This window comes from Caretta caretta, chromosome 20 (genome assembly GCF_965140235.1).
Source record: "Caretta caretta isolate rCarCar2 chromosome 20, rCarCar1.hap1, whole genome shotgun sequence".
Lineage (NCBI taxonomy): Eukaryota > Metazoa > Chordata > Testudines > Cheloniidae > Caretta > Caretta caretta.
The window spans coordinates 23,851,718-23,877,905 of record NC_134225.1 but is presented as its reverse complement, the minus strand read 5'-3'; the positions used below and the strand labels follow the sequence as shown (position 1 = coordinate 23,877,905).

At 46.3% G+C, this 26,188-nt stretch overlaps 1 protein-coding gene across 1 annotated transcript; it reads left to right on the top strand.

Annotated features, from left to right (window-relative positions):
- Nucleotides 1–692: 692 nt before the first annotated feature.
- PIN1 (peptidylprolyl cis/trans isomerase, NIMA-interacting 1) lies at nt 693–26,188 on the top strand. The gene is made up of 4 exons (XM_048831897.2): nt 693–780; nt 3,905–4,105; nt 14,811–14,921; nt 24,934–26,188. The coding sequence occupies exons 1-4, from the start codon at nt 723–725 to the stop codon at nt 25,041–25,043; spliced, it is 480 nt and encodes a 159-aa protein (XP_048687854.1). The 5' UTR covers nt 693–722; the 3' UTR covers nt 25,044–26,188.

Below are 26,188 nucleotides of genomic sequence, written 5' to 3'. Positions count from 1 at the left end.
CCTCTATTTTACCTGTACTGACTTCTCCCCCTGTCTTCTAAATTTTGGTTATTCATCCCTTTGAGCTCTATTTAATTATGCATCAATGGAGTTCCTTCCTGCTGCTCTGTGTAGAAACCCTGAAAATATGAAACAAGAGAATCAAAGATCACCTAGCAGTTCACAAAACAAAAATGGAAACCAATTTAACGACCAAACAAACATATAGCACTTCTCCCATGATGCTTTTCATCCTGAATCCAAGATGTTTTCTAAGGCTAGAAAATTGTTTAAAATTTTAGAAAGATAATGCTTCCGGGTGTATTTTGGGGAAAACACGTGCTTGCTAATAGTCATGCGATGCCACTTTTCATCTTTAGTTTGTACTGCAAGCGACTACCGCCTCCCCCGGTGCCTCGGTACAGGAACCCCCGAGAGCAGCTGGCTGCGGCGCGCTCTCCTTGTCCCTCCCCGGGTTCCATCCCCGTCACGTGGGCCTGAGACTCGGAAATCGCTTCCGGGATCATTGCGGCCTGTCGCCTGTAGCCAATCACTGATCTTCTCCGCCAATGAGACAGGGGCTGGCTCGGGGGCGGGACCTCAGCTGTCTCTGAACCAATGGGAGCCAGCGGGGGTGGGGCCTCGGTCTCCGTTCCGCCAACGGGAGGCCGAGGCGCCAGGCGGCGGGGGCGTGGCCGGGCGGGGTTGGGCGCGGGAGGCGGAGCGGGCGCGGCGGAGGGAAGATGGCGGAGGAGGAGAAGCTGCCCTCGGGCTGGGAGAAGCGCATGAGCCGCAGCTCAGGTACCGCGGGCCGAGCGGGGGCCCAGGCGCTGGGGCTGGTCTCGGGAGGGCGGGGACCGGGGGTTTGCGGGGGGGCGGGGACTGGGGGGCGAGGACTGGGGGGCGGGCGGGCGAGCGAGGGGGCGCCTGGGCGGGGGGGGGCGAGGACTGGGGGGCGGGCGGGCGAGCGAGGGGGCGCCTGGGCGGGGGGGGGGCGAGGACTGGGGGGCGGGCGGGCGAGCGAGGGGGCGCCTGGGCGGGGGGGGGCGAGGACTGGGGGGCGGGCGGGCGAGCGAGGGGGCGCCTGGGCGGGGGGGGGCGAGGACTGGGGGGCGGGCGGGCGAGCGAGGGGGCGCCTGGGCGGGGGGGGCGAGGACTGGGGGGCGGGCGGGCGAGCGAGGGGGCGCCTGGGCGGGGGGAGGCGAGGACTGGGGGGCGGGCGGGCGAGCGAGGGGGCGCCTGGGCGGGGGGGCGCCTGGGCGGGGGGGTGTCTGGACTGGGGGGCGGGCGGGCGAGCGAGGGGGCGCCTGGGCGGGGGGGGGGCGAGGACTGGGGGGCGGGCGGGCGAGCGAGGGGGCGCCTGGGCGAGGACTGGGGGGGCGAGGGGGCGCCTGGGCGGGGGGGGGGCGAGGACTGGGGGGGCGCCTGGGCGGGGGGGGGGCGAGGACTGGGGGGCGAGGGGGCGCCTGGGCGGGGGGGGCGAGGACTGGGCGGGCGGGCGGGGGGGCAAGGAATGGGGGGGACTGGCCCCGCTAGGGGTGGGGTGCAGACGGTTTGGGCCTGCGGCGGTTTGGGCCTGTAGGGGAGAGCCGTGGAAGGCTGGTCCCACAGGTGTATGTCTTGGGCGGGATGCGGTTGCTTGGTCCCCATGGGCTGGTCTGGGGTGGGGTTGTTCCTTTGCATGGAGATGCCCTGGGGGTGTTGGTTGGTCCTTATTTGGGGTCTTTGAGCAGGGTAATTGGTTCCTGTGGGGGAGGGCCTTGCTGGGGGGGGGTGGGGGTGGGTTTTAGTTAGCGGGTGCCCTGCTGCGTGCACTGAATAGAGCCAGGGTTGAAGTGGCTTTATCAGTGATTCTCTGTGGTCAGGGAGGCTCTAGTGAGTCAGGCTGGGGATCTTGTCATGTCCTTGCTTGGGGATAAGCTTTCCCCATTGTATGGGACCACCTGGCCAGAGAGCAAGCTCTGGAGGTCCCATGTTTGTTCACCTTATGGGGGATGGACAAGTCTGGAATGAAGCTCTGGGGTGTCCCTATGTGGGCAAGGGAAGTGGAAGCTGGAAAGGTGCCTGTTTTGGATGCTGGTCCCAGTGTGGGTGGGGTGGATACTGGGGCGTGTTCTGCTGTGGGGTAGGGTCAAGTTTGGAGCAAAACCTTGACACCCTCAATGTGCAGGTTAGAGGCAAAGCACTTGCACGGGTTCCTGACTTGAATCGTGTTCCAGATAGGTTTGCCAGGATGCTGGCAATCCCATGGTAGTTGTTTTATAATGGGAGGTTTGGTCCCTGTATGTTTGGGCTGGAATTTCCCTTTCCCTCTTCCCCCTTGTTGCCTTTCTCGCGTTGCTCTGTGCCTGACATTGTGTGCTTGGTTTGCTGGTTCAAAATCCTTTGGGTTGAAAGGGGTTATAGAGAGGGAGGTTAATGATGGTGAAAATCAGACTGGCCCATGTGAATTCCTGGCCCATGCAGGAATGAGCTGCTGCTGCCAGCTTGGAGGGCAGGAGCTTGCAGCATCTCCAGATTACAGTATTAGTTGTCTTGGCTTCACAACCGAGTGTTCCCTGTCCTCTTGATTGCTTGCTTCCGGAGAATTTTGCTGGTTATTCTAAAGAGCAGTTGATTTTGATTGGGGTGTGTTTCTTGTTAATGGTAGCACCCAAAGACACATCCAGGATCCAAGGCCCCATTGTTTGTGCAGTGCCCAGCACACACAGAAAGACATGATTTCTTGCTTAGTCTTCCAACTGCAAGATCATAGACTTGTGGGACTGGAAGGGACCCTGCAAGGTCCTCTATTTCAGTCCCCTGCACTCCTAGCAGGGCTAAGTATTATCTAGACCATCCCTGACAGGAGTTTGTCTCGCCTGCTCTTAAAAATCCAGTGATGGAGATTCCACAGCCTCTCTAGGCAATTTATTCCAGTGCTTAACCACCCTGACAGTTCGGAAGTTTTTCCTAATGTCCAACCTAAACCACGCATTGCTTCTTGTCTTATCCTCAGAGATTAAGGAGAACAGTTTTTCTCCCTACATCTTGTAACAACCTTTTATTTACTTGAAAACTGTTATGTCCCCAGACAAACCCAGTTTTTCCAGTCTTCCCTCATAGAACACGGTTTTTAGACCTTTAATCATTTTTGTTGTGCTTTTCTAGACTTCTTCCAGTTTGTCCACATCTTTCCTGAAATGTGTAAATTATAATGCGTTTGTAAAGTATGAGTCGCTGATATCCAGGCCTTTCATCCTTCTTGTGTAGGGATTTCACATATATGCTGAGGTAAAGCAAAACATAATCTCCTTGTTCTTTGCCAGCAACCCAGCACCTTTCACGTCCTCAGCAGGGATAATACAGGCAGAGTTCTTTTGTCTGAGTTCACTTCTTCAGCAGGTGTGTCGCTGTTATGTGATGCCGGAAAGCTGCAGACATGTTTTCTGCTTTCATAAGAATAATTAGTACTTTACAAATATGAACTATCCAGTTCACCTGTGGTAAAGGTTATCCTGGGAAGGCTTAAGGACCTGCTTCTATAGAAATCAGTGGGAGTTTTGACATGAGACAACGAGAACTGGATCAGGACTGAAGTGACTTGCCAAAGCTGGAAAGGTAGTTAATATCAAGAGGCTGGATTAGAGTGTATGAGCTGTTGTGCTCACACCACCTCTTCCTTTATTATCCTTTATTTCTTATTAGGAATGTTTGTTAGAGACGAGAATCTTAACAGACAGGATTGACATCTGCAGTGGTGCAGCATCCCCTTATTATGGGATATTGAGTGTTTCCAGTTTCTGATTTGAGCTGACATCCACACATTCTCACCCACTTGCAGAAATTCAGAGTCTTGTATTTCTGATGAGATAAGCAAGAAGTTAATGCCATGAGTCTGAAAGGAACTTCTAAAATCTAATCCTCTCCTCCCTTTTATTTGTAGGCCGTGTGTACTACTTCAACCACATTACAAATGCCAGCCAGTGGGAGCGCCCCAGTGGTGGTGGGAAGAACGGCCAAGGAGAGCCCGCCAAAGTGCGCTGTTCACACCTCTTGGTGAAGCACAACCAATCCAGAAGGCCCTCATCGTGGAGGCAGGAAAAGATCACGCGGAGCAAAGATGAGGCACTGGAGCTTATAAATGGCAAGTAAAAGCAGGAGAGGTTGATGGTAGAAAAGGGGAAAGTCGTGTTAGGGCCTAAAACACACACAGAGAGAAATGGCTTATTAGTGGCATGAACCCTCTAAGGCAAAGTTTTTGAGCCAAGTGGCTTGAACATGGACTTTCGTGTAGCACAGCCACTTGGGGAATCAATTTTGCTGTATGATTCACTGACCCTGATTAAATGACCTAAAAGTAGGAGCCATCCCTTTCCCACCCCCTCTTTGCGTTTTTGTAATGTCATGTCAGACAGGTGTGTTTGTGTATTCTTTGTAAATGTGTATTTTTATATTAAAAATAAAATAATTATTTGAAGCTAAAACAAACGTTCCTTTAACATCTTCCTTTTTCTATATTTAAGATTTCATTTGCCCTAATGCAGTTTCTATAAATTCTGATGAATCTGCCTGAGATATGCATAAACATTTGCACAGGGATAGTCAAATATCCTGCTCAGATGATCCACAAAAAGTACATTTCCCAACACAGTAAGTTTCCCAGTGTGTGGTGGCCTTAAACTGGTCCAGGAGGGATGGAATCCTGTGTCTTTCCTAATGTCTGTTGTGACAAGTCACCATACGTATTGTCCCTTGCAATGCTGGCAGTAGCTTTTAAGTGGGATGCTGCTTAGTCAGTGAGGTTTGGTCTTGTGAACTGAGCATGGGATTGGCATTTGGAGACTGGGTTCTCATCCCAGCTTCTCCATTGACTCTCCTATTGCTTTGGGGCCAAGTTAGTCAGGGTCTGGGGTGAAGTCAGTGGGAGTCTTCCTCCTGACTGTTGATCAGTACCTTAACCTGTTTCCCATTTGCGAAATAGTCTGACCTACCTCACAGGGGTGTTGTGAGGACTAACATTTTGTAAAGTGCTTTGAAGCTGTAAAGCACGGTTACTGCTGCATGCTGTTATGTTATTTGTAAAGTTTCTTGTTGCTTTTGGAGGGCTCAGAAATGAGGTTTTACTCGAACAGCCTTGACCCTGCTTCAATTAAAAAAAAACAAAAAACATTGGACAGTGTCTGGGGGAGAAGAAAATCACCCCAGCAAACACTGTGTAGCCCTGAAGCCTAACCAGGGTACTAACCAGCAGGTGGTGCCCAGTGTGTTTTGAAAGAGATGCGGAATTAACTGCCAAGAATGCTAGTACCTTTTCAGGAAAATCTCCTTTGTGAGTTAGGTTAATTAATTATTATAACTGGCATAGTAAAAAGAAAAGGAGTACTTGTGGCACCTTGGAGACTAACAAATTAGTTAGTCTCTAAGGGGCCACAAGTACTCCTTTTTGTGAATACAGACTAACACGACTGCTACTCTGAAACCTGGCATAGTAAAGCAGCTGCTGTGTACTGCAGAGTATGAGGCGTGTTACAGCAAAGTTTATTAGAACTGTGCACATGGAGTTGAGAATTTTATAAATAAAAATAATTGGAAATGTTTGACAGCCAGGCTGCAAATATTAATTTATTCTAGTAGATTCACTTATATCTTAGGGTGAAACTCTCCTCTGTGCAAAGAGCAAGACTGCAGTAGTATGTAGGCCTTGTGCTGTCCCCCTGTATAGAGGTGAGGATTTAGGTGGGGCCTAGGTCTTGTTTGCTCTTTGCATGGGGGGAATTTCACACCACACCAAATAACTGACAATTGACACTTTGTAGGACAGCAAACTTTACTGTCCTATAGTGATACAGCAGAACCCCATGTATCTGATCTAATTGGCATTGGGGCTTGATTGGATAATCAAAAATTGGGATAATCCAGAGAATGGGAAAATGCGGGGCTGCAGCGCCACCTAGTAGCCACAGGAGAGATTGTCCGTTTCTGGACCTGTGTGTGCTGGTTGTTTGGCTCATATGGAGAGCTGGATAATGGAGGGTTGGATACATGGGATTTTACTATACTAGAAGCAAGAGTGCTGTTGTCATGGTACAGAGCAAGTGTTCATAAACTTAGGTCCAAGTGAGAGAGAGTGAATTTTAGAGGGAAAAGTTCTCCTGAGCTTTGTTAACTAAGTGGTATTTCAGATCCTTATAACCAGTTAGACTTTTTGCTGTTAGAAGACCTGCACATAAGTTATCTCCCCCTTAAAAGCCCAAATAACATTATTCTGAATAAATGAATGAGTCGTCTTTATAACTTTGTTTGGGTGCCCTCCTTTATCTCAGACACAGCAAGTCTTCAACATCTGATTAAGGTTATGGAGAGAGACTTTTTAATCTTCTGTATGAGAGCCGGATGTAATTTTTATTTTAAAGTGATTTTTTTTTTTTTTAGAGTTAGACTAAAGTGCAGGATTGACAGCCCTGGAGACTGAAGTCCCTTCACTATCAGATAATTTTTATGTTTAGCAATCTTTTGCCCCATGTGGCGCCTGAGGACGAGAGAGATGTGATTAAAACTTATTTGATGTAAATGTCCTGCTGTGTTCTTGATAAAGGCCATTAGGGATTCTTTCATTCATCATGTTTATTATCATTGTATTTTTGTCTCCTGAGAATGAAATGGCATGATCAAAAAATCTATTTCTGTTGACACTCCCATCTGTGCTTGATAAACGCTATTCTCTGCAAATGTCATAAGGAACATCCACTCGTAATTATTTTATGTCCGTTGTTTCTGCATTTTCCTTGCTCCAGGAAGGTGAGATAGCACATGGATACGGTTGACCTGGAAAGATCCAATCCAGTATTATCCTCCTGAAAATGACAGAAAATTATAAAGTTTTTTTTAAAAAGCAAACCAGAAAAACCCACTAGAGAATGTATTGCATGAATGCATAGCTTAACTCCACTACAATTTCTGACAAATAGTCAGGCATCACTGAATTTCCTTGAGCAGATGTACTGTATTTGATGAACATAATTATAGCACAGAATTGTTTAAGGAGATCTCTTGGGAGGCGTTTGTTCGACAGACATTGCTCTTTAAACAAAACGCAAGACTGTGGTGCGCTGTTATCTCTCTGATATTTCCTTCAGAATCTTTAACTCTGGAATCAATGTTTTATGCAATATAAACCGGTGATTGGAATTTGTTTAAAGAAAATGCTTTGTTATATTCTACTGTCCTGAGGGAACCTGCTAAAGGTTAGTGTTTTAGATCGATGAACTTTGGTTAGTTTTGGACATTTTACTTGCTTGTGATTCTCTTTCGAGTAATAAGGAAAATAGATTGAAGACAGCTAGAGGTGATGCATTATTTGTGAATAAACCAGCATTACAAAATCTTATACCATTAGGGAAGTTACAATGTGTGAATAAAATTTGTAGGTTAAATTAGTTTTCAATATAATCCCGATATTTTGATTTGTATTATAGCAGTGCTTAGAGGGCCCCATTGTGCCAGGCTCAGCACTAATACATCGTGAGAGACGGTACCTGCCTTGAAGAGTTTGATTGAAATAGACAAGACAGAGTTGGTGAAAGGAAGGATTATTAATCCCATTGGAGACAGGGGAGCTGAGGCACAGAGAGTAAGGATCTTGCCCAGAGTTGCACAGGGAGTCCATGGCAGAACAAGGAGTTGATCCCCAGTTTAGTGCTTTAACCACAAGATCATCTAACCACCTGGCAGCCAGTTGGCAGAGCTGTGATAACCAAATTTAGTTTCACTTTGCAGGCTTGTAAAATTCACTCTAACAACTTCATTCTCCAGAAGCTGCTAACAGCATGAAGGTCATGGTAGAAACTGACTACTCAGGGACTTCAACGTTAAAACTTATGATTCTTTCTTAACTCAGGTGCCTTTACTTTTTTAAACATGGGTGTGCACATTAAGGCTGAACCTTCTTGTGTGTGTTGGTGCAATGGGAGGTAATAGGGTACATTACTTCCAAGCATCATACTAACCCTGCCAGTAAAACATGCACTCTAGGGTGATGCAAATATGTATTTTGGAAGAATGCTGTATTTTGATAGCAAATGTACTGTGCAAATATACTGTTGACGCTAGGCTGGAGCAGCTTATTTTAATTAGATAAACAATATTCATTTTCATCCACTGAAATGTGCATACATAAATGCTGTGAAAACAAACGGTCTTCTGCCCAGAGGCACAAGAGACACAACAAGCCTCTTTGGGGTAAATGGCTTACTCATAATCTTGCATTAATCTTCCTTAAATAAAATACAGAACCGACACACAGCTCCCTTTGTGTGCCCTCTCGCCGCTGCCCCCATTCTCCCCCCTCCCCCCCCCCCCCGAAAAGGAATACATACTAAACAAAGTAGAAGGTGGCATAAATATGCATACCCCTTTAATTTAGCAGTACCACTCCCATTGCTGCTGGCATCTTTGTGTTAAAGCACATCATCACATTCATTCCTTAGAAGGAATATAAACTACCTTGGCTCTCAAAATATAGTCACAGGGCTGTAGTCAGAAGTCAGTCCCCCATTCTTCCTCTCTGCAACTCTCTGGCAGCTTTCCCACAGGCCTGGTTCTGATGTTAGTACTTGTCCAGCTAAAGATGCAGAAACAATTCTCTACTCAATTAAATTCCTTGCATAATTACACAGATGTAGGGTACTGGCAATTACTTCAGCTGAAGGGATCCAATTGATTGACCTTTGGGGTCAGGGGGGGCAGGAAAATGCACCATTGGTGGGGAAATCCCAAGGACTTGAAGAAATAAAGAATAGTGTTTTATGCTCAGTTTCAGTCAGTGGAAGACTGTTGTACTGGGAACTGCTTGAATGAAATCTGATTTAATTTGACAGATTTCTTTTATTTAAAAACCAAGCTATCCTCTTTCAGTCCCTAAAAATAGACAAAACTTAGCCAAGCAGAAGACTGAGTCATACTGGCTTAAGACAAAAATCAACCATATCTTTTTGTCACTGGTTGGGTCGCCAAAACCAGACAGTCTTTTGGAAAATCAAGGTGTAGCTGTTTGGCAGTGACTGGTTAGCTTGTTGTCCATGATGTTTTTTTCTCTCTAGTTTCTTCACGACATGGCAGCTTACTGCAATGTCTCATCCAAGGCAAAGGCTGCCACAGGCTTTTGTGGGTAGTTCTGGGGTCTGGAGGAGGAAGCTCGTCTTCCCCTCTCTGAATATGGACAGGCCTCTATCTCCTTGCTACGAGAGGTGGATGTCACATGTAATGGCTAACACTTAAAATTCCAACAAAAGCACAAAGACATCTCTGAACTCCACTGGACCATCTGTGCAAGGCAGAAATCACTCCAATAAGAATGTGGTATCTTTCCATAAGCTCATTCCTTCTAGTAACACTTGGATTTTTGCATTTTGCTTCATGGTCTCTCTTCACGCGTGGTGCTGTCAGCATGACTCTTTGCATTCATCGAGGCTCTACAGGTCTCCCATTGCTGCTTACGTCTTCGCTCTTGTTGCTGCATGAGCTGCTGCTGCTAAGTGCCTCTGTTTCCCCTCTAATTGCTTTGCCCTCTTCCACTCTTGCTAGTTTTCTTGCCACCCACAGCTTCCGATTCCCTCTGTGCTAAGTGGCCCCACTTTCCTAACTTCAGAGCCCACTTCTTCCATGAGCTACCTGTGCTGACCTTGCTGAGAGTCTCCGTGGCTTCTTGCACCTGAATTGCTCTACCTGTAGCTTGACTGAGTTGGTCTTTAAGCCCTTTTTCTCTCTGTGTGCACTGTAAAGCATCATTTGCACCTGTATAAGGCTATAAATCAAAGATGTCAGAGTGGCATTTGCTTCCTGTGCAGATGCAGTTCATCTGTAAAATATTTGCTAATGAGGGAGCATTTCTGGAGCCATATTTGGAGTATGTGGTAGCCAAACTTTTTATCTCCTCAGACTTTGTTGTGTCTGATATTGCCCTTTTCTGTCCCTGAGCATTTCCCCAAACTATTAAATGAATTTAGGGGTGTCTCTGTGTGCCTCTCAAATAAGGCTCTTCCACTGGCCCAACTGCAGCTTGAACTCGTGTCCAGGTGCCCATCTTTCGGAGTGTGAGTGCTTTCACCTGGTTTACAGTGCCCAAATGGTAAGTTACCTCAATAAGTCTCTTCAGCTTCTGAAACCAGGAGATTTATTTTCTTCCTTTTCCTGTGTGCTTCTCCCAGAATGCTTCAGAAGAACCAGCAGCCATTGCTGTATGTATTGAAAATCCAACTGCCACACCTACCCTGCCTTATGGTCCCAAGATCTTGCAGGGTTTCACTGGTAGAATGCTCATGCTGATAATGGCTAGACCAAGCACAGTCTTCCCCCTTTCATAGCAATTGCTGTGTCCAGCATTTCTCTTTGGAGGTGGAAGACTGGATGTCCAGAAGGCAGCAAAGTTTGACTTACTTTGAAAGAAGTAAGAAGCTCTCCCTCACCTTTGTTTGGGGTGCTGAAGTTCTTCCTAGACGTGAACCCTTGAAGTTAAGTAGGTAGCGACACCACCTTTGAGGCATGTGCACCTACAGGGTGCCTCAGGAGAGGCAAGTGGAGAAACGCGCACACGAGATCTGAATCTCTCTCTCTCTCTCTAACATCTGTGTTCTCCTGTATCATCTGAAAGAGCATTAGGACTTTGCCTTCCCTAATTATAAATAATCTGAAGACTGACTTGTTCCAGTCCCCTGCTGGTGTCCTTCACAGCTAAAGGAGAGAACCACCTCCTGAGTTTTGAAATGCTACAAGCTGGTAGTGCTCATCTTCCTGCCATGATCACTTCACAGGTCTCCAGGGAGGAGGGCACACTTCTGTTGATTGATCCTCCTTCAACTTCCCCCTCTTTAGGGGTGTGTCACGGTTTCTCTCTCTCTTTAAAGCACACACAGGTATGATGCTGTTAACTTGACTTAACATCCAGGCAAAGCACTGGACTGGGACTTGGGAGATCGGTGTTCTACTTCTACCTCTTCTGCTGACCTGTGTGACCTTCGGGAAGTCACTTACCCTCTGTGACTTTCCCTCATGCTCTTTTGTCTATTTAGGCTGTAAGCTCCTTGGAGCAGGGCCCCTCTCGCTACATGGCACAGTACTTAGCTCAAGGGGGCCCTGATTTGGGGTTCTAGATGCTGTTGTAACATTAATAATACCCCAGTACTCCTTGAGTGTTAATAGCCCTGCTATTAAGCTTAGGCTATTATTGTCAAAAAATAAACGCATGCTTATTTTATCAGTCACCAAATCACAACTGGAGTGGCTGCAACATTTATGTGAAGGGTGTAAATGCAAAGGGGAGACTGAAACTGACATGGGAGATGCAGGAGTGTGAAACAGCTAGGGTATAAAAGATAACTAGGAGACAAAGGAAGGAGAGGAGGTATTTTGTGGTGGCTGAGATGTACGTATTCACAAGCTTTACAGTACTTATCCTTACAAGCCTCCTGAGAGGCTGGGCAGTACTGTTGTTCCCATTTCACAGGTGGAAACTGAGGCACAGATACAAGTAAACTGGGAGGAGTGGTAGATACGCTGGAGGGGAGGGATAGGATACAGAAGGACCTAGACAAATTGGAGGATTGGGCCAAAAGAAATCTGATGAGGTTCAATAAGGATAAGTGCAGGGTCCTGCACTTAGGACGGAAGAACCCAATGCACCGCTACAGACTAGGGACCGAATGGCTAGGCAGCAGTTCTGCGGAAAAGGACCTAGGGGTGACAGTGGACAAGAAGCTGGATATGAGTCAGCAGTGTGCCCTTGTTGCCAAGAAGGCCAATGGCATTTTGGGATGTATAAGTAGGGGCATAGCGAGCAGATCGAGGGACGTGATCGTTCCCCTCTATTCGACATTGGTGAGGCCTCATCTGGAGTACTGTGTCCAGTTTTGGGCCCCACACTTCAAGAAGGATGTGGATAAATTGGAGAGAGTCCAGCGAAGGGCAACAAAAATGATTAGGGGGCTGGAACACATGAGTTATGAGGAGAGGCTGAGGGAGCTGGGATTGTTTAGCCTGCAGAAGAGAAGAATGAGGGGGGATTTGATAGCTGCTTTCAACTACCTGAAAGGGGGTTCCAAAGAGGATGGCTCTAGACTGTTCTCAATGGTATCAGATGACAGAACGAGGAGTAATGGTCTCAAGCTGCAGTGGGGGAGGTTTAGATTGGATATTAGGAAAAACTTTTTCACTAAGAGGGTGGTGAAACACTGGAATGCGTTACCTAGGGAGGTGGTAGAATCTCCTTCCTTAGAGGTTTTTAAGGTCAGGCTTGACAAAGCCCTGGCTGGGATGATTTAACTGGGAATTGGTCCTGCTTCGAGCAGGGGGTTGGACTAGATGACCTTCTGGGGTCCCTTCCAACCCTTATATTCTATGATTCTAAGTATTTAGGCACTTAACACCCATTGACTTCAGTGGGAGTTGCATATCTAAATACCTTTGAAGATTGGACCTGAGTGACTTACCCAGGGTCATGCAAGGAGCCTGGGGCAGAGAAGACATTTGAACACAAGTCTTCTGGGCTAGCACCCTAACCACTGGACCATCCTTCTGTCAGCTTGTGCAGTAGTCTTCCCAGTGGAAATGGTGGCAGCCAGTTTCCTTGAGTCACTGGAACCTATGCAGAGCCTAGAAGAATGCAGTGCAGGGCACGGTCTCTGCTCTGGCTGGAGGGAAACTCTAGAGTGGGCCTAGGAGGGAATTTCTCCTTCATTCCAGTGAAACTAAATAAACACTGAAACAAATCATAGCAGTTTAACTTCCCAGAGTCTTAGGTACCAGAGATGAAACCTGTTGGGTCCTCTATAATCTAGCCCCCTGTGATGGCCAGTACAGGGTTATTTCTGTACCATTCATGGGTTTTGTGCCCTTTCCTGCCACTGAAAAGTCAGCATTCAACTAAACTTGGCTTGTACAGGAGTGCCTCTCTTAAAAATAACTGGTGGGCGTTGGGTGCCTTTGTTAATCTTAATGCTAATGGCTTCTAATTTAGAAAGTAAAGCAAGGCTGGTGCTGGTTGATTTAGCAGCGATGTCGTACCCTGCATGCCAGCAGTGCTCTTCAAAATGTCCCATTCAGTTGCATTAAGATATAAGAACGGCCATGCTGGGTCAGACCAGTGGTCCGTCCAGCCCAGGATTCTGTCTTCTGACCCTGGCCAATGGTAGGGGCTTCAGAGGGAATGAACAGAATGGGCAATTGAGTGGTCCGTCCAGTGTTGTCCACTCCCAGCTTTTGGCTGTCACAGGCTAAGGACACCCAGAACATGAGGGTTGTATCCCCAACCATCTTGGCTAATAGTCGTTGATGGACGTATCCTCCATGAACTTCTTTTTTGAATCTAAAATCCTGCATAGCCTGTTACTCAAAAGACTAACTGATTTCAATGTACCGCCAAGAACTGTATGTCCTGGCATAATTCAGATACCTGTGTGTGACACTGTTTTGCTTGTCTCTGATTAAATGTTTTCAATGCCTGAGTAGTTAGTTATACCCTTCCACTCTCCAAAATACAAGTCAAATATTATTGATTGGCTGATGTGAAGGAACAGTCTAAAAGGTGAGTTACGTTCTGTTGTTTCTTGCTACACAGATATGAGGGCAGGGTAATACATGGGCTGGAGTTGTAAGACATAGCTTCCAGTTAAGGCTGTGAGTATTTCCATTATAACCCCATTTTCGGACACCCTTAACTTTCCAAATCTTCCACCTATTTGGCTGAAGTTTTCCATGTTTGGCCTTTTACCAAGAGTAAACTTTTGTAGATTTAAGTACAAAGTTCTTCTCTTTTGGTTGGTTGGTGGTGAATTTCTGCATTTCAACCCCGCTCTTCCCACCACCCTTTTTAGCCACTAGAGATGAAATGGCTTAGGATACACAAGGAAAATTGAAAGGTGCTTGGAAGTAATGCTTCACTAAGAAGTGCTTCTCAGTGTTGTGGGGAAAGTTTATAGTTTTGACTTGATTTACATTGAAGAGGGTTTGCAAACCTCACTTACATGCAGAGCACTTCAGAAAGTGCACGACTGTCTGTCTTAGCTGGGTGGTGAAAAGGCATCTGAGATGTGAATTGCTGAGACAGGTTCTGTGGGAACCCAGCATTTGTAGTTTATAGACTGACGGGTGCATAGTGAGTGAGGTTAGGGCTTCACAGGAGCTGCTTCGCCATTTGTTGCACATCTTGTGTAAGTCACTGTCATGGATTCTTGTCTAGGATACACAGAACAGCACACAGTAGTAAAAGATACTATGAGAGCATCCGAGGTTGTAGAAAAGCATGAAACGTTAATTACGTGATCCACTACATTGTAATACAAACACATGAAGGTGAATGGAAGAGTGCCACTGTTGCTCAGGAAAGTGGGGTTTCTACAGTGATGGGAAAACTCCTCTTGTCATTGTAGGAAACTTCGACCCTATGGTGCTATCGTGACCTAGCAGTGCCTCAGTAAATGCCAGTCGTGTAGACATGGCTAAAGTGGCAGTCATGCTTGCAAGTGCAACCTGAACTTCCGGGATTAAGTGCAGCAAAAGGCCACTGATGGTGGGCACAAAGAACACAAAGCGAAGTCCTGAGGTGCTGCTTTGGTTTCTTGGGAGTTATGGACCTTCTGCCATGGTTCAGACTTACCATTAGGGGATGCTAAGACTGAAGTACCTCTTTGAAATGGCACAGGGGCAAAGCAGGTCCCTTGAAATGCCTCTCAGTAACTTACAAAAGCTACATTTATCTACCCATTTTCATAATGAATATTTCCCTCCTGCCCTACTCCCCAGCAAGCTCTCTGACTTGGCTCTTGGCTCTGACTATGAATTATCACGTGTGTCAACAGGATACATCCAGAAGATTAAATCTGGAGAGGAGGATTTTGAATCCCTCGCTTCCCAGTTTAGTGACTGCAGCTCGGCAAAGGCGGGAGGAGACCTGGGTGCTTTTGGGAGAGGTAGGTGACACGAATTGAATACTGAGATTACATGATTGACATTGAAATTCCTCCGTAGGGGGTGAGGATTAATATTGCCCTCTGTTCCCCCCTCCCATGGATCAGTGAGCGAGGAGACTTGCTGCACATGAAATGTAGTTTGCTGCTTAGACACTAAACCAATTAGGAATGCAGCTATGATGATGATATTATTCTAGGAGGAGAGGATGTTACACAAATGCTGCTTATGAAATTGGCTTTCACTTTGGGAGAGATTTTTTTTCCACCATGCTGAATGGGAATCCAGTTGTTCAGCTTAACAAACTGTGAACAAGGAGGAAATGAGTAAATGGAACTAACAACAAAACAGGCAGATAATTAAGCACTAATCTCAAAGTGTGTGCGGGGGGTGATTAATAGCAAATTGGGGAAATGGGGGCAATTTTCAGCCAAGCAAAAATAATGCTTCTGGTGAGGAAATTAATTTCAGAAATGTTGATCTGTGTGATGAGGGAGTAAATACAAGAAGCTGCTCTCCGATCACTTATTAACAGGGGATTTATTAGGACACTTGAAATAAGGAAGATCCTTTGAAATTTACAAGTGAAACTGAATCATCATTGTCCTATGATCACTTAATTTTTAATTTTGTTTGGAGTTGCTCATGTATTCAGTTTCCACTGAGTAGAACAAAGTACAAAACAATGAGATCCTGTAAATGAGTGTTTGGTTTGTTTTTTTTAAAACGCCCCCTAAATGCCAGGAGATGTGTCCGTGTTGCATATTGTAGCTGGAGTAAATCAGGAAATTGGTACTGGCAAATACAGCATTTTCTGTCTTTGGCTTTAAAACGTGTTCTCCAAAGTCACAGAAACTTGAACAAACCCAAAGGGAAGAAGTCTAGCGAGAACTGTCTGCAGCTGAAACAGTGCGGTGGACTCCTGTGTCACCGTCAATGGAAATCCCACATTTTTCCTAAGCTCACTGTTGAGGACAGCAGGATGAGGAGTGAGTGTTCTTAAGGCAAGTTCCTGAACATTTCGCATCTTTTCCCTGCTGCAAATGTACAAATTTTGTAGCAGAAATCTATTCTGATGTACAGTGCTGTAAGGGTATGTTAGAGAGCAGATAGTGCCCAGGACAGTCTACATGGTTGTATCAGAGTAAAAAAAGTATAGTTTTATATCCACATACGGATCTAATTTATTAAATGAGAGATTCTTCAAGTACTGTCCTTGTGAGTGCTCCACTTTAGGCACGCATGCGCCCCTGCACCTTTGATCGGAGATTTTTGGTAGCAGTGCCCATTTGGTCTGTGCATGTGCCCTACGCATCCTTGTACCAAGGCTATAAAGGGCTGTGCGGGTGAAGCGCCTTCAGTTTCTTCTCAGCTGCCTGCGGCCAGAGATGGAGTCTAGCATGTGCCTGTTTGCTGTCTATTTACCCCCTCCCCCCATCAATCTTTTAGTCACATAGTTAGTGCTTCGTAGTAGTAGGTTTAGCACTTTATAGTTGGAACTTCTGTTCCCCTTTTTCCTTTTAAAAACAAAAAAAACTTTTTCCCCCAGTAAGGGGTTTGAACAACTTTTTTTCTTTTGTCGAGGATGCCAGTCTCCCTAAGATTTAAAAGGTGATTCTCTTGTTGGTTATGGGCACTCCCACTGCATTCATTGCCTCAGAGACTCTGTTCCCAGCACCTGTAAAATATTCTCTTCTTTTAAGGGAAAATCCTGTAAGAACATGGAAGTTAAGCATAGGCAATTAATGATGGAGAGAGCCTTATGACCGGCTTCAGAGAACTGGGTACAGAGAACTCGGCTGTACAGGTACCCTCCACATCTGTCAGTGCCGCCTCATCATCAAGAGCTCTGTCACCAAGAGCTTCCAAAAGGAAGATGACACCAAAACCCCAGTCTCTGGCATTCTCGTTGCCTAAGGTACCTATAACTGCACCACTGGTACCAAGAGCTTTCCCGTTCCAAGTGTAAGGGAGGAGATCAGAGGAGCAAAACAGCAGAGTACCTCATCAAAGACCCAGTCACCGGAAACCTCAGGCCCCAAAAAGAGAGCTAGTGAGGCTCCAAGTACTTCAGATACCATGAAGCACGTTAAGACTTTAACTAAGTCCAATACCTCAGTGATACAGTGCTTGGTAACAGACAGACTACTACTACCAAGAGACCAGCTTCAGTGGAATACTTGACCCCACTCAGTATCAACCTCAGTGTCGCGCACAAGAGCTTCTTCAACATCATTGGCGATGGTACTGAATTCTGTTGGGCTTCCCGTACTGCAGGACTTCTGGTACTGAATGAGCCACGATCTCTGCTCCGTGCAACCTCTGGATGCCACTTGGTACTGAGGACGGGTGGGTCGCTGACTGCTCATGTTTCTGGAAGGCCTATCATCATCTTTGGGTATCCATGAGGAGGGACTGTCCGCTCTGATACAATATGTGGAGGAGCATTCTGACTCGGACTCCAAGCTTTCTGTTCAAGGAGCTCCAATTTATTTCAGGAGATGTTATTCCCTCTTGCAGATGCTACAAAGGCAGGACACCAGACCCCTGCCTTCCAGTGCTTGGGATGACCAGCATTGGATTCCTCCCCCCATACCATATGGTCTCTCTCATTTGCCTATGGATCCCAGTAAGGCCATGTACCACCAGCAATATCGAGGGACCTCAATGCATAGGGAACACAGAATATCTCATTCCCTGGTACCATCCAACTGGCCTCCCCATTGTGAGCCTGAGGAGACCTTTCAGGAGCAAAAGGCAAGGGCGGACAAGGAGGTTACCCCCACCCACAAACAGCTCATTGTCCTCACAAGCTGAGGTACTCATGCTACCATTGCCATCATTAGCTGATGACTTTAGACAATTCCAGGACCTAATGAAGCGAATTGCTGACACCCTGCAAATTCCCCTGGAAGAAGTCCAGGATTCCCATCATGGGCTCCTGGACATATTGCACACCTCTACCTCAGCACAGGTAGTGTTGCCAATTAATGAAGCCCTCCTGGAGCCAGCCAAGTCCATCTGGCAAACTCCAGCAAAGCCCGCCCTCCCCATGCACCCCCAGTCAGGAGGGCTGATTCTGAGTTTTTACTTTCTTATCCAGCACCAAACTCTCTGATCGTGGACTCAGTCAATGACGGGGGCTGGCACCATACCCAGAAAGCCACCCCTTCGGTCAGATGAGCTGTTCAGCTATCCTGCACTGCAGTGCTACGGATGATCACCAGGCACTGAGGTCAGAATGCGACTACCTGAACTACGAGATGTTTAATGGTTTTATTGACCATTTACCACAGGAACTTTGAGAACAGTTCAGCGCCATAATAAAGGAGGGTCACCTTTTGGCAAAAACTTTACTGCAGGCTTCACTAGATGCGGCGGAAACTGCAGCCCTGTCTGTTTTCACCACAGCATTGGTGAGGCAGGCTTCCCAGCTTCAGTTGTCCAGGTTTCCATGGAAGGTACAATCCACTGTGGAGAATTTTACCTTTCAATGGACAGAAGCTTTTTGCAGATGACTTGCTTCATAGCCTAAGGGACTCTAGGGCAGCACTTAGGTCTTTAGGGATATACACGCCTGCAAATAAAAGGAAGCTTAGCAAGTCTCATATGGCACAGATATCCCACCTGATCAGTTTTCTGCCTTTCTTAGGCCTCCAGAACCATGGGCGAAGAGGTTGAGGTTTTCAAAGAGAGTCAGCAACTACTGTGACTGCTTTTATCCCAGCTTTCAACATCATCCAAACACCAGTTTTGATGGTTTGGTCAAGAGTCCAGACCACCCAATGACCAGGTTTAATCAACTGCACGACACAACCCCCTTTTCTCACTTTTGGACACAGCCTCTCTCTCTCTTTCATCAAGCACAGGTGGCTATAATATCAGACAAATGGGTATTGGAGGCCATTACTTTGGATTATACTGTCTAATTTACTTTCACCCTGCCCTTCCAACCCCCCTCCCCACCCCTGTTCAGGGATCCCTCTTACAAGCAGTTGTTGACACAGGAGGTCTCATCACTGAGTCTAGGAGCCATAGATCCAATTCTACTTCAACATGGGGGAAAGGGTTCTATTCAAGATTCATAGAAATTAAGGTCAGAAGGGACCATTATGATCATCTAGTCTGACCTCCTGCTCAATGCAGGCCACAGAATCTCACCCACCCACTCCTGCAATAAACCTCTCACCTATGTCTGAGCTATTGAAGTTCTAAAATCATGGTTTAAAGATTTCAAGTTGCAGAGAATCCTCCAGCAAGTGATCAAGATATTTTCTGATATCCAAGAAAAACAGGGGTTGGAGGCCAATACTAGATCTCAGGCATTTGAACAGTATGTCAGGCATCTGAAATTCAGGCTGGAGTCCCTAGCAGCTATAATTCCCTCCCTGGAACTAGGGGACTGGTTTGCGAAACTTGACCTCAAAGATTGCTACTTCCACATAACGATTCATCCTTCTCAAAAGATTTTTGTTTCACTTTCAATCACAGTCATTACCAGTACCAGGTCTTATCCTTGAGCCTGTCATCTGCCCTGTGGGCGTTCTCAAAAATCACGATGGTCATAGCTGCCTACTTCCATTGTTTAGGAATAACTTTTTTCCTTAACTTGATGACTGGTTGCTCAAAGTTTGGTCATTTCAGGAGGTATGGTCGTCAGGTCAAGCAACTTCATTATTCCAAAGTTTAGGCCTGCAGACAAATCTCAGTAAATTGATTTTTTTTTTTTAAATAGGAGCGTTTCTGGATTCGATAATAGGCAGAGGTTCTCTCTCTCTCAACAGGTTCCTTGCTGTAAAAAAAACAAACAAAAAAACACCTTTATACAAAGAGTGCACCTCAGTCCTCTGGCTGTAGCACGAATGTGTCTACAACTGCTAGAGCACATGGCAGCTTTTGTTTTTGTGATGCGCAATGCCAGCTTGAATCTTCAGTGTCTCCAGGGATGGCTCAGGACTGTTTAGGTATCCAATAAATGCAGTCTCAATAAGCAGGTATCTGTATCCAGTCAGGTACTACACTCACTCACCTGGTAGATGGAGCTACCCAAAGTTTGTGCACGAATCCTGTTCAGCCAGAATCCCCCTACAGTCATGTTAACATTGGACGCTTCCCTCTTGGGATGGCAAGCATATTTGGGTCCTCACACAGTCCAAGGAGCAGCAGGAACAGCGCTTACACATCAATCTGTTGGCATTAAAGGGGTCAGAAAGGCTCGCTTTCACTTTCTTCCCCTACTCAAAAACATGTCCATCATAATCTTGATGGACTACATAGCATGTATGTATTCTATCAATTGGCAGGGTGGAATGCTTTCCACCTCAGTCTGATAACGCTTTGGAACTGGTGTGTGCCCAATCAGATAGTCATCTCAGTGGCTTACCTCCCATGTATACAAAACACAGTGGTGGATGACCTGAGCAGACATTTCTCCCTAAATTACGAATGGGAGCTGGACTCTCTCAAGTCCTCAACAAAATATTCCTAGCTTGGGGGTCTTTTTTATGAATACCCTTCAACATCATTGCTGTTAAAGGTCCTTATCAAGATCAGAGAGGACCAAGGCAAAGTTGTTTTACACCAACTTGGCCAAGACAAGTTTGGTTTCTTTACCTCATCAAACTCATTTCTCATCCTCCACGGTGGCTCCCTATCAAACCTCGACTGTTGTCTCAGGATGCGGGTCAGACACTTCACCCCAATCTGAAGATTCTGTAACTACAAGTTTGGTTCCTCAATGGTTCTTTGGACTAGAGACCACATGTTCATTGGAAGTACAAAAGATACTATTAAATAGCCAAAAGAAATCTACTGAACATACTTCCCTTCAGAAATGGAGAAGTACATAACTGCCATACCAGGTCAGACCAAAGGTCCATCAAGCCCAGTATCCTGTCTTCAGACAGTGAGTGGCCATTGTCAGGTGCCCCAGAGGGAATGAACAGAGCAGATAATAGTCAAGTGATGATTGTCCATTCCCAAAAGATTACAGCCTTTGGTGTAACCAGCGCCATCTTTCTCCATCCAGTCTCCTCTTTCCTCAATCTTTGATTACTTGTTGGAATTGAAAAATTCTGGCCTTTCTGTGAGTTCTGTCAAGGTTCATTTAGTGGCAATTACAGCTTTCTGTGTGCAAATAAACGGTTTCTTGGTATTTGCACATCTGAGTGCAGCGAGATTCCGGAAAGGACTTACCAATCTTTTTCTGCAGATTAGAGCCCCTACAATGCATTGGGATCTCAGCCTGGTTCTTAACTGTCTCATGAAACTATCCTTTGTACCATTAGCTATATGTTTGTTGCTACATCTGTCTGAAGATGGCCACCTTGGTGGCCAACACTTCTGCTTGAAGGATTGGGGAGATGGGCTTTACCTTCTCCTTAGAAAACAATGTATCTTTAGGACCTCCTCCAAAGTTCTTAAGGTGTCCTGAATTTTATATCAACCGAACTACTCACCTTTCGGGTTTTTTCTAAGCTGCATCAGTCTACAGAGGAGTCAGCTCTTCATACATTAGATGTTAAGAGGAAACTATTCAGGGAGACTTTCTAGACTCTGTTTCTATTGCAGCCGGGTCTAAGGGAGTATCTGACTTTCTAAATGGATCTCTGGATGTATTATTGCCTGTTATGGTTTCACTGAGGTTATACCGCTCCTAAGAGTGACTACATGCTCTGCTACATTCTACATCTGTAGCTCTGCTCAAAAACATTCCGACTGCTGAAATCTGCTGGGTTGCGATATGGTCCTCACCGCACGCATTTTCCAACCACTGTTCCCTAATTCATGCCACAAGATCAGTTGCAGCAGTAGGCAGTGCAGTTTTTTTTGTAGGGATGGACTCTCTTCCAAAACTCCCATCTCCCGGAATTGATACTGCTAGGGGGTCACCTGAAGTGGAGCACCCACAGGGACGCTACTCAAAGGAGGAGAAGTTACTCGCCTTGTGCAGTAACTGGAGTTCTTTGAGATGTGTGCCCTCTGGGTGCTTCGCTGTCCTTTCCCCTCCCCTCTGCGTTGGAGCTGCCTCTGTGGGCTTTCCAGTAGAGAAGGACCTGAGGGCGGTTCACCCACACAGCCTTATGTATAGGGCCCTACCAAATTCATGGTCCATGTGGGTCAATTTTACGGTCATAGGATTTTAAAAATCGTAAATTTCATGATTTCAGTTATTTAGATCTGAAATTTCATGGTGTTGTAATTGTAAGGGTCATGACCCTAAAATTAGTTGTGTGGGGATTGCAAGGTTATTGTAGGGGGGCTTGTGGTTCTGCTACCCTTACTTCCGCACTGCTGCTGGTGGGGGCGCTGGGCAGCTGGAGAGGGGCGGCTGCTGGCCGGGAGCCCAGCTCTGAAGGCAGAGCCGCCGCCAGCAGCAGTGCAGAAAGAAGGATGGTATGGTATTGACACCCTTACTTCTCCGCTACTGCTTGCAGAGCTGGGCCCACAGTCGGCAGCCGCCCAGCTCAGAAATCAGCAGCACAGAAATAAGGGTGGCATCGTATGGTATTGCTGCCCTTACTTCTGCACTACTGCTGGCCAGGCACCGCCTTCAGAGCTGGGTGCCAGGTCAACAGCCGCTGCTCTCCAGCCACCCAGCTCTGAAGGCAGCGCAGAAGTAAGGGTGGCAATACTGCAAACCCCACCCCACCCCACCGCCTTGTGACCCCCTGCAATTCCCTTTTGGATCAAGACCACCAATTTGAGAAACGCTCGTCTCCCCCATGAAATCTCTCTAGCATAGAGTAAAAGCGCACAAAAGACCAGATTTTACAGGGGGAGACCAGATTTTATGGTCTGTGACGCGTTTTTCATGGCTGTGAATTTGGTAGGGCCCTACTCGTGTAGCCGTGGTACAGGGCATGGGGGTGTGTAGTGCGCATACACAGGCAGAACAGGCACGGTTACCAAAAATCTCTGCTCAAAGGTGCCGGGCTCATGCACAACTAGAGCAGAGCACCCACAAGGGCACGCAGCTCAAAGCATTCCAGTTACTGCACAAGGTGAGAAACTTTCCCTCCTTCCTCAAACAAATATTTCCTTTTAGACAGTGCAGAACACTGTCATTTTATGGATTCTGATATAATGAAATACCCATGAATCTTAGGATGCAGTGACTGATAGTTTTGGCTCATTTGGAGACTGTCAGTTCATTGTAGTTCTTGGTGACTTACAGAAAAGGATTTCTCCTGGTTTAAGCAGAAAGTAAAGATATGTTGCAAGACTCTCTCTCCACTAGATGACACTAGAACTGCAAGTGGCTGCTGCACTCCCGGGATGTCACACTTAGTCTCCATCTTTGCCTCTTGCTGTCATTGGGCTGCAAACATAATTTATTAGAACTGTGAATACTGGTTACTTCAGAGGTGAAACTGCTAAAACATTCCAATTTATCTTCTTGAAAAACTGCAAGTAATTGACGCTTTTTGCTTTAGGAAAAGTATTCTGGTGTGGCACACAAGGGCTCTTTCCTCGTCTGAAGTAAAGATCTTGTGCTAGTAGCAGAATTAACTAAAAACTAAGATGAAGGGTTTTCAGTACCCAGTTCTAGGGGAAATAGTGCTGTTTTAATTATCTGTGAATGTGTCATTAGAATAAGAATTAGGGAGACAGGCAAACTGTTTGCCTCTCCTACCAATTAATATAAATTCTAGATACTAAATTGAGGAGAGATGCAGAATTCTGAGAAGTCCTATGTATCCAGTTACTTCAGTAATAAAACCAGGCTTTTTTGAAGGGTCAGACATCAGGATGAAGTTATTATGACTAATCCTGAAAGGAGGAATCTAGCCTCCATGGCATCTTGCTGCCTTGCTAGAGCAATGACTATGGATGGATTTCGACCCGAAAGTAAAATATATGAATTCTGTAGCAGCTCCTCAGCTGCATGTGATGCATCCAGGATGTATGACCTGTGCGGGGCTGCAAAGCTTTAGTTCCTAAAGAGATTAGTATATCACTGAAATGGCTCCTTTTCCCCCTAAAGAGACTGCTGCTGATCCATCTGTCATGCTGTCTCTAGGCTTTCTGCAGCCATCTCCTAATGTGCTGCAGAGTCCAAAGCTACAGCACTGTCTTGAAACCCTGAGACAAGGGTCATAAACTTACAGGAGATTTATGTTGTGTTCCTGGCGAGCAGATGATCTATCCCTCTTCAGGCATCTTAAGGCAAACACTGCAAAGGCAGTCAGTGCTAAGTGCAGGGAGTGAAGTTTCCTTACGTGCCAGGAAGCTCTCTGCCCTTTTGCAGGTATCTGGTGTGCAAGTCCCAACAGTGAGACTGTGATCTGCTGGCAGAGTGGAGCCTCGTTATTTCAGCTGGGATATGCAGTTTCTCTGTTATAACTTCCAAAGTGTCCCAGGAAATTGGGCAAAAATCGTGTTCTCTCTTGAACCCGTAACTCCCCTCGTGGCGGAAATCCTTCTGACTGAACCTTTGTAGCCCACTGCAGAACTGCTGTAGGCCACCCGCTTATTATCCCTCATACAGGGGCCATCTCAGCATCACCTGTGGCTTTCCTAGGTCTCCACTGATAAACCATCAGGAGCCTGGTGACATGGAGACCAGAGCATTCAGCATGCTGTCTTTCTAGGTCATGACATTACCCAGATGCATCCTGTGAATTATTTAGTGCAGCTTGTAATGCACACCGCATCTCTCCTCTCTCTGTGCCTTAAGGGCATCTGAGACTCAAAGACTAACACCCACTTGTGCCAGTGAATCTGCAGAGATTTCCTCTGCCCTTTGAATCCCCAGCTCGCTGAAACACTTTTCCTGGCAGCAGTGATGTTTATGGAGTGTGAGTGAAAGCTCTGAATCTGAGTCATGTGTGTTGGTGGAGTGTCTGCTGGGAACAGATGGAAACAGACGGAAACAGACACCCCCTGCAAGCTATTAATTGGTGACTTTGTTGCTTGCCTGGAGGCTGCCTTCGTTTGAGGTTGGTGTGCTCAGAAAGGTCTTCCACTCTCTGCTGACTTAATTGAACTCTTTCTCATTGCTGCTTTCTGCAGGTCAGATGCAGAAACCTTTTGAAGATGCCTCATTTGCGCTGCGGGCTGGTGAGATGAGCGGACCGGTTTTCACAGATTCAGGAATCCACATCATTCTACGTACGGAGTGAAGTGCCTGGTGACCTGCAGAAAGGAAAGAGCGAGGGGAAGAAAGGGGGGGGAAACCCTACTCCAGCCCTGCACTCTCCCGAATGAACTTCATAGATCTAGTTAAAAAACCTCATTTCATATCTCAATACCTTCCGTGGCACCTGACACAACGGTTTCCACCTGTAGAGATGCATGGTTAGCCAAGGATGAGAATGTAATTAAACTAACAGACGGTAGCATCTTTCATAAGCAGAGAGAATGTTAAAATTCTCAGGCATGCCACAGCCGCTTGAGTTTTATATTGACAATTCCTCCGTTTAGGAGACGTGTCGATGCTAAAGGTCACACTTCAATGCTTCCCACATCCACCTTATTAAAGATAGAGTATTTATTACAGAACTGCATTGATGGTAGCAAAATTGACTTGTGAGCTCTGGTGTTTAAGATGGAATGAATCTCTGTCCCACCGCCACATCCCTGCACTGCTTTAAAAAAAAAAAAAAGAAACATTTTATCTAGAATAAACAGCATTCGGTCTGCACCCCAGTTTGTTTGTAGAACCGATCTGTCAAAGCCATTTATAAATTGATGTTAAGATACCACACAAAGAGCCGTGCTGGTAAGGCCTGTCACTGGTGCCTGTGTGTAACTTCCCTTCATGTAGCCGGTTCAGTGCAGATCGTTGTGTTGGTCCTGCCAGACAATGGTAACTGGAGCTTCCACCTTTGCCGTTGCATGGGCTTAAAACTTGAAGATGCCTTTTGGTTTGTGATGAGTATAAACAAAGTGGGGGTTAATGGCCAGTAGTTCCCAGTACAGAAAGATCAGTAGCCAATTAAGCTGTGTAGAGGTATGTAGAATACTGTGTGTTAACCATTCCAGCATGAGGTCACTCCATTAAGACATCACAGTGCCATTTGGAAGGAGGGACTGCAGTGTGGATTTTCAGTGTGGAGAGAGTGCTGTTTTCTCAGAGCTTCTCTTTATCCACTTGTGGTTTAATCTCTGTAAGTCACTGTTTCCAGTTACATTGCATTGCTTATGTTTAGTCAAAACAAAAACAAACCAGATAAAGTTTCCCAGCTTCGGTCCAGTGCAAAGATGCTGTATAGTTCCAGTTCTCTTAAGCAGAAAATAAAGCCCTCTCCGGTTGAACATTTCCAAA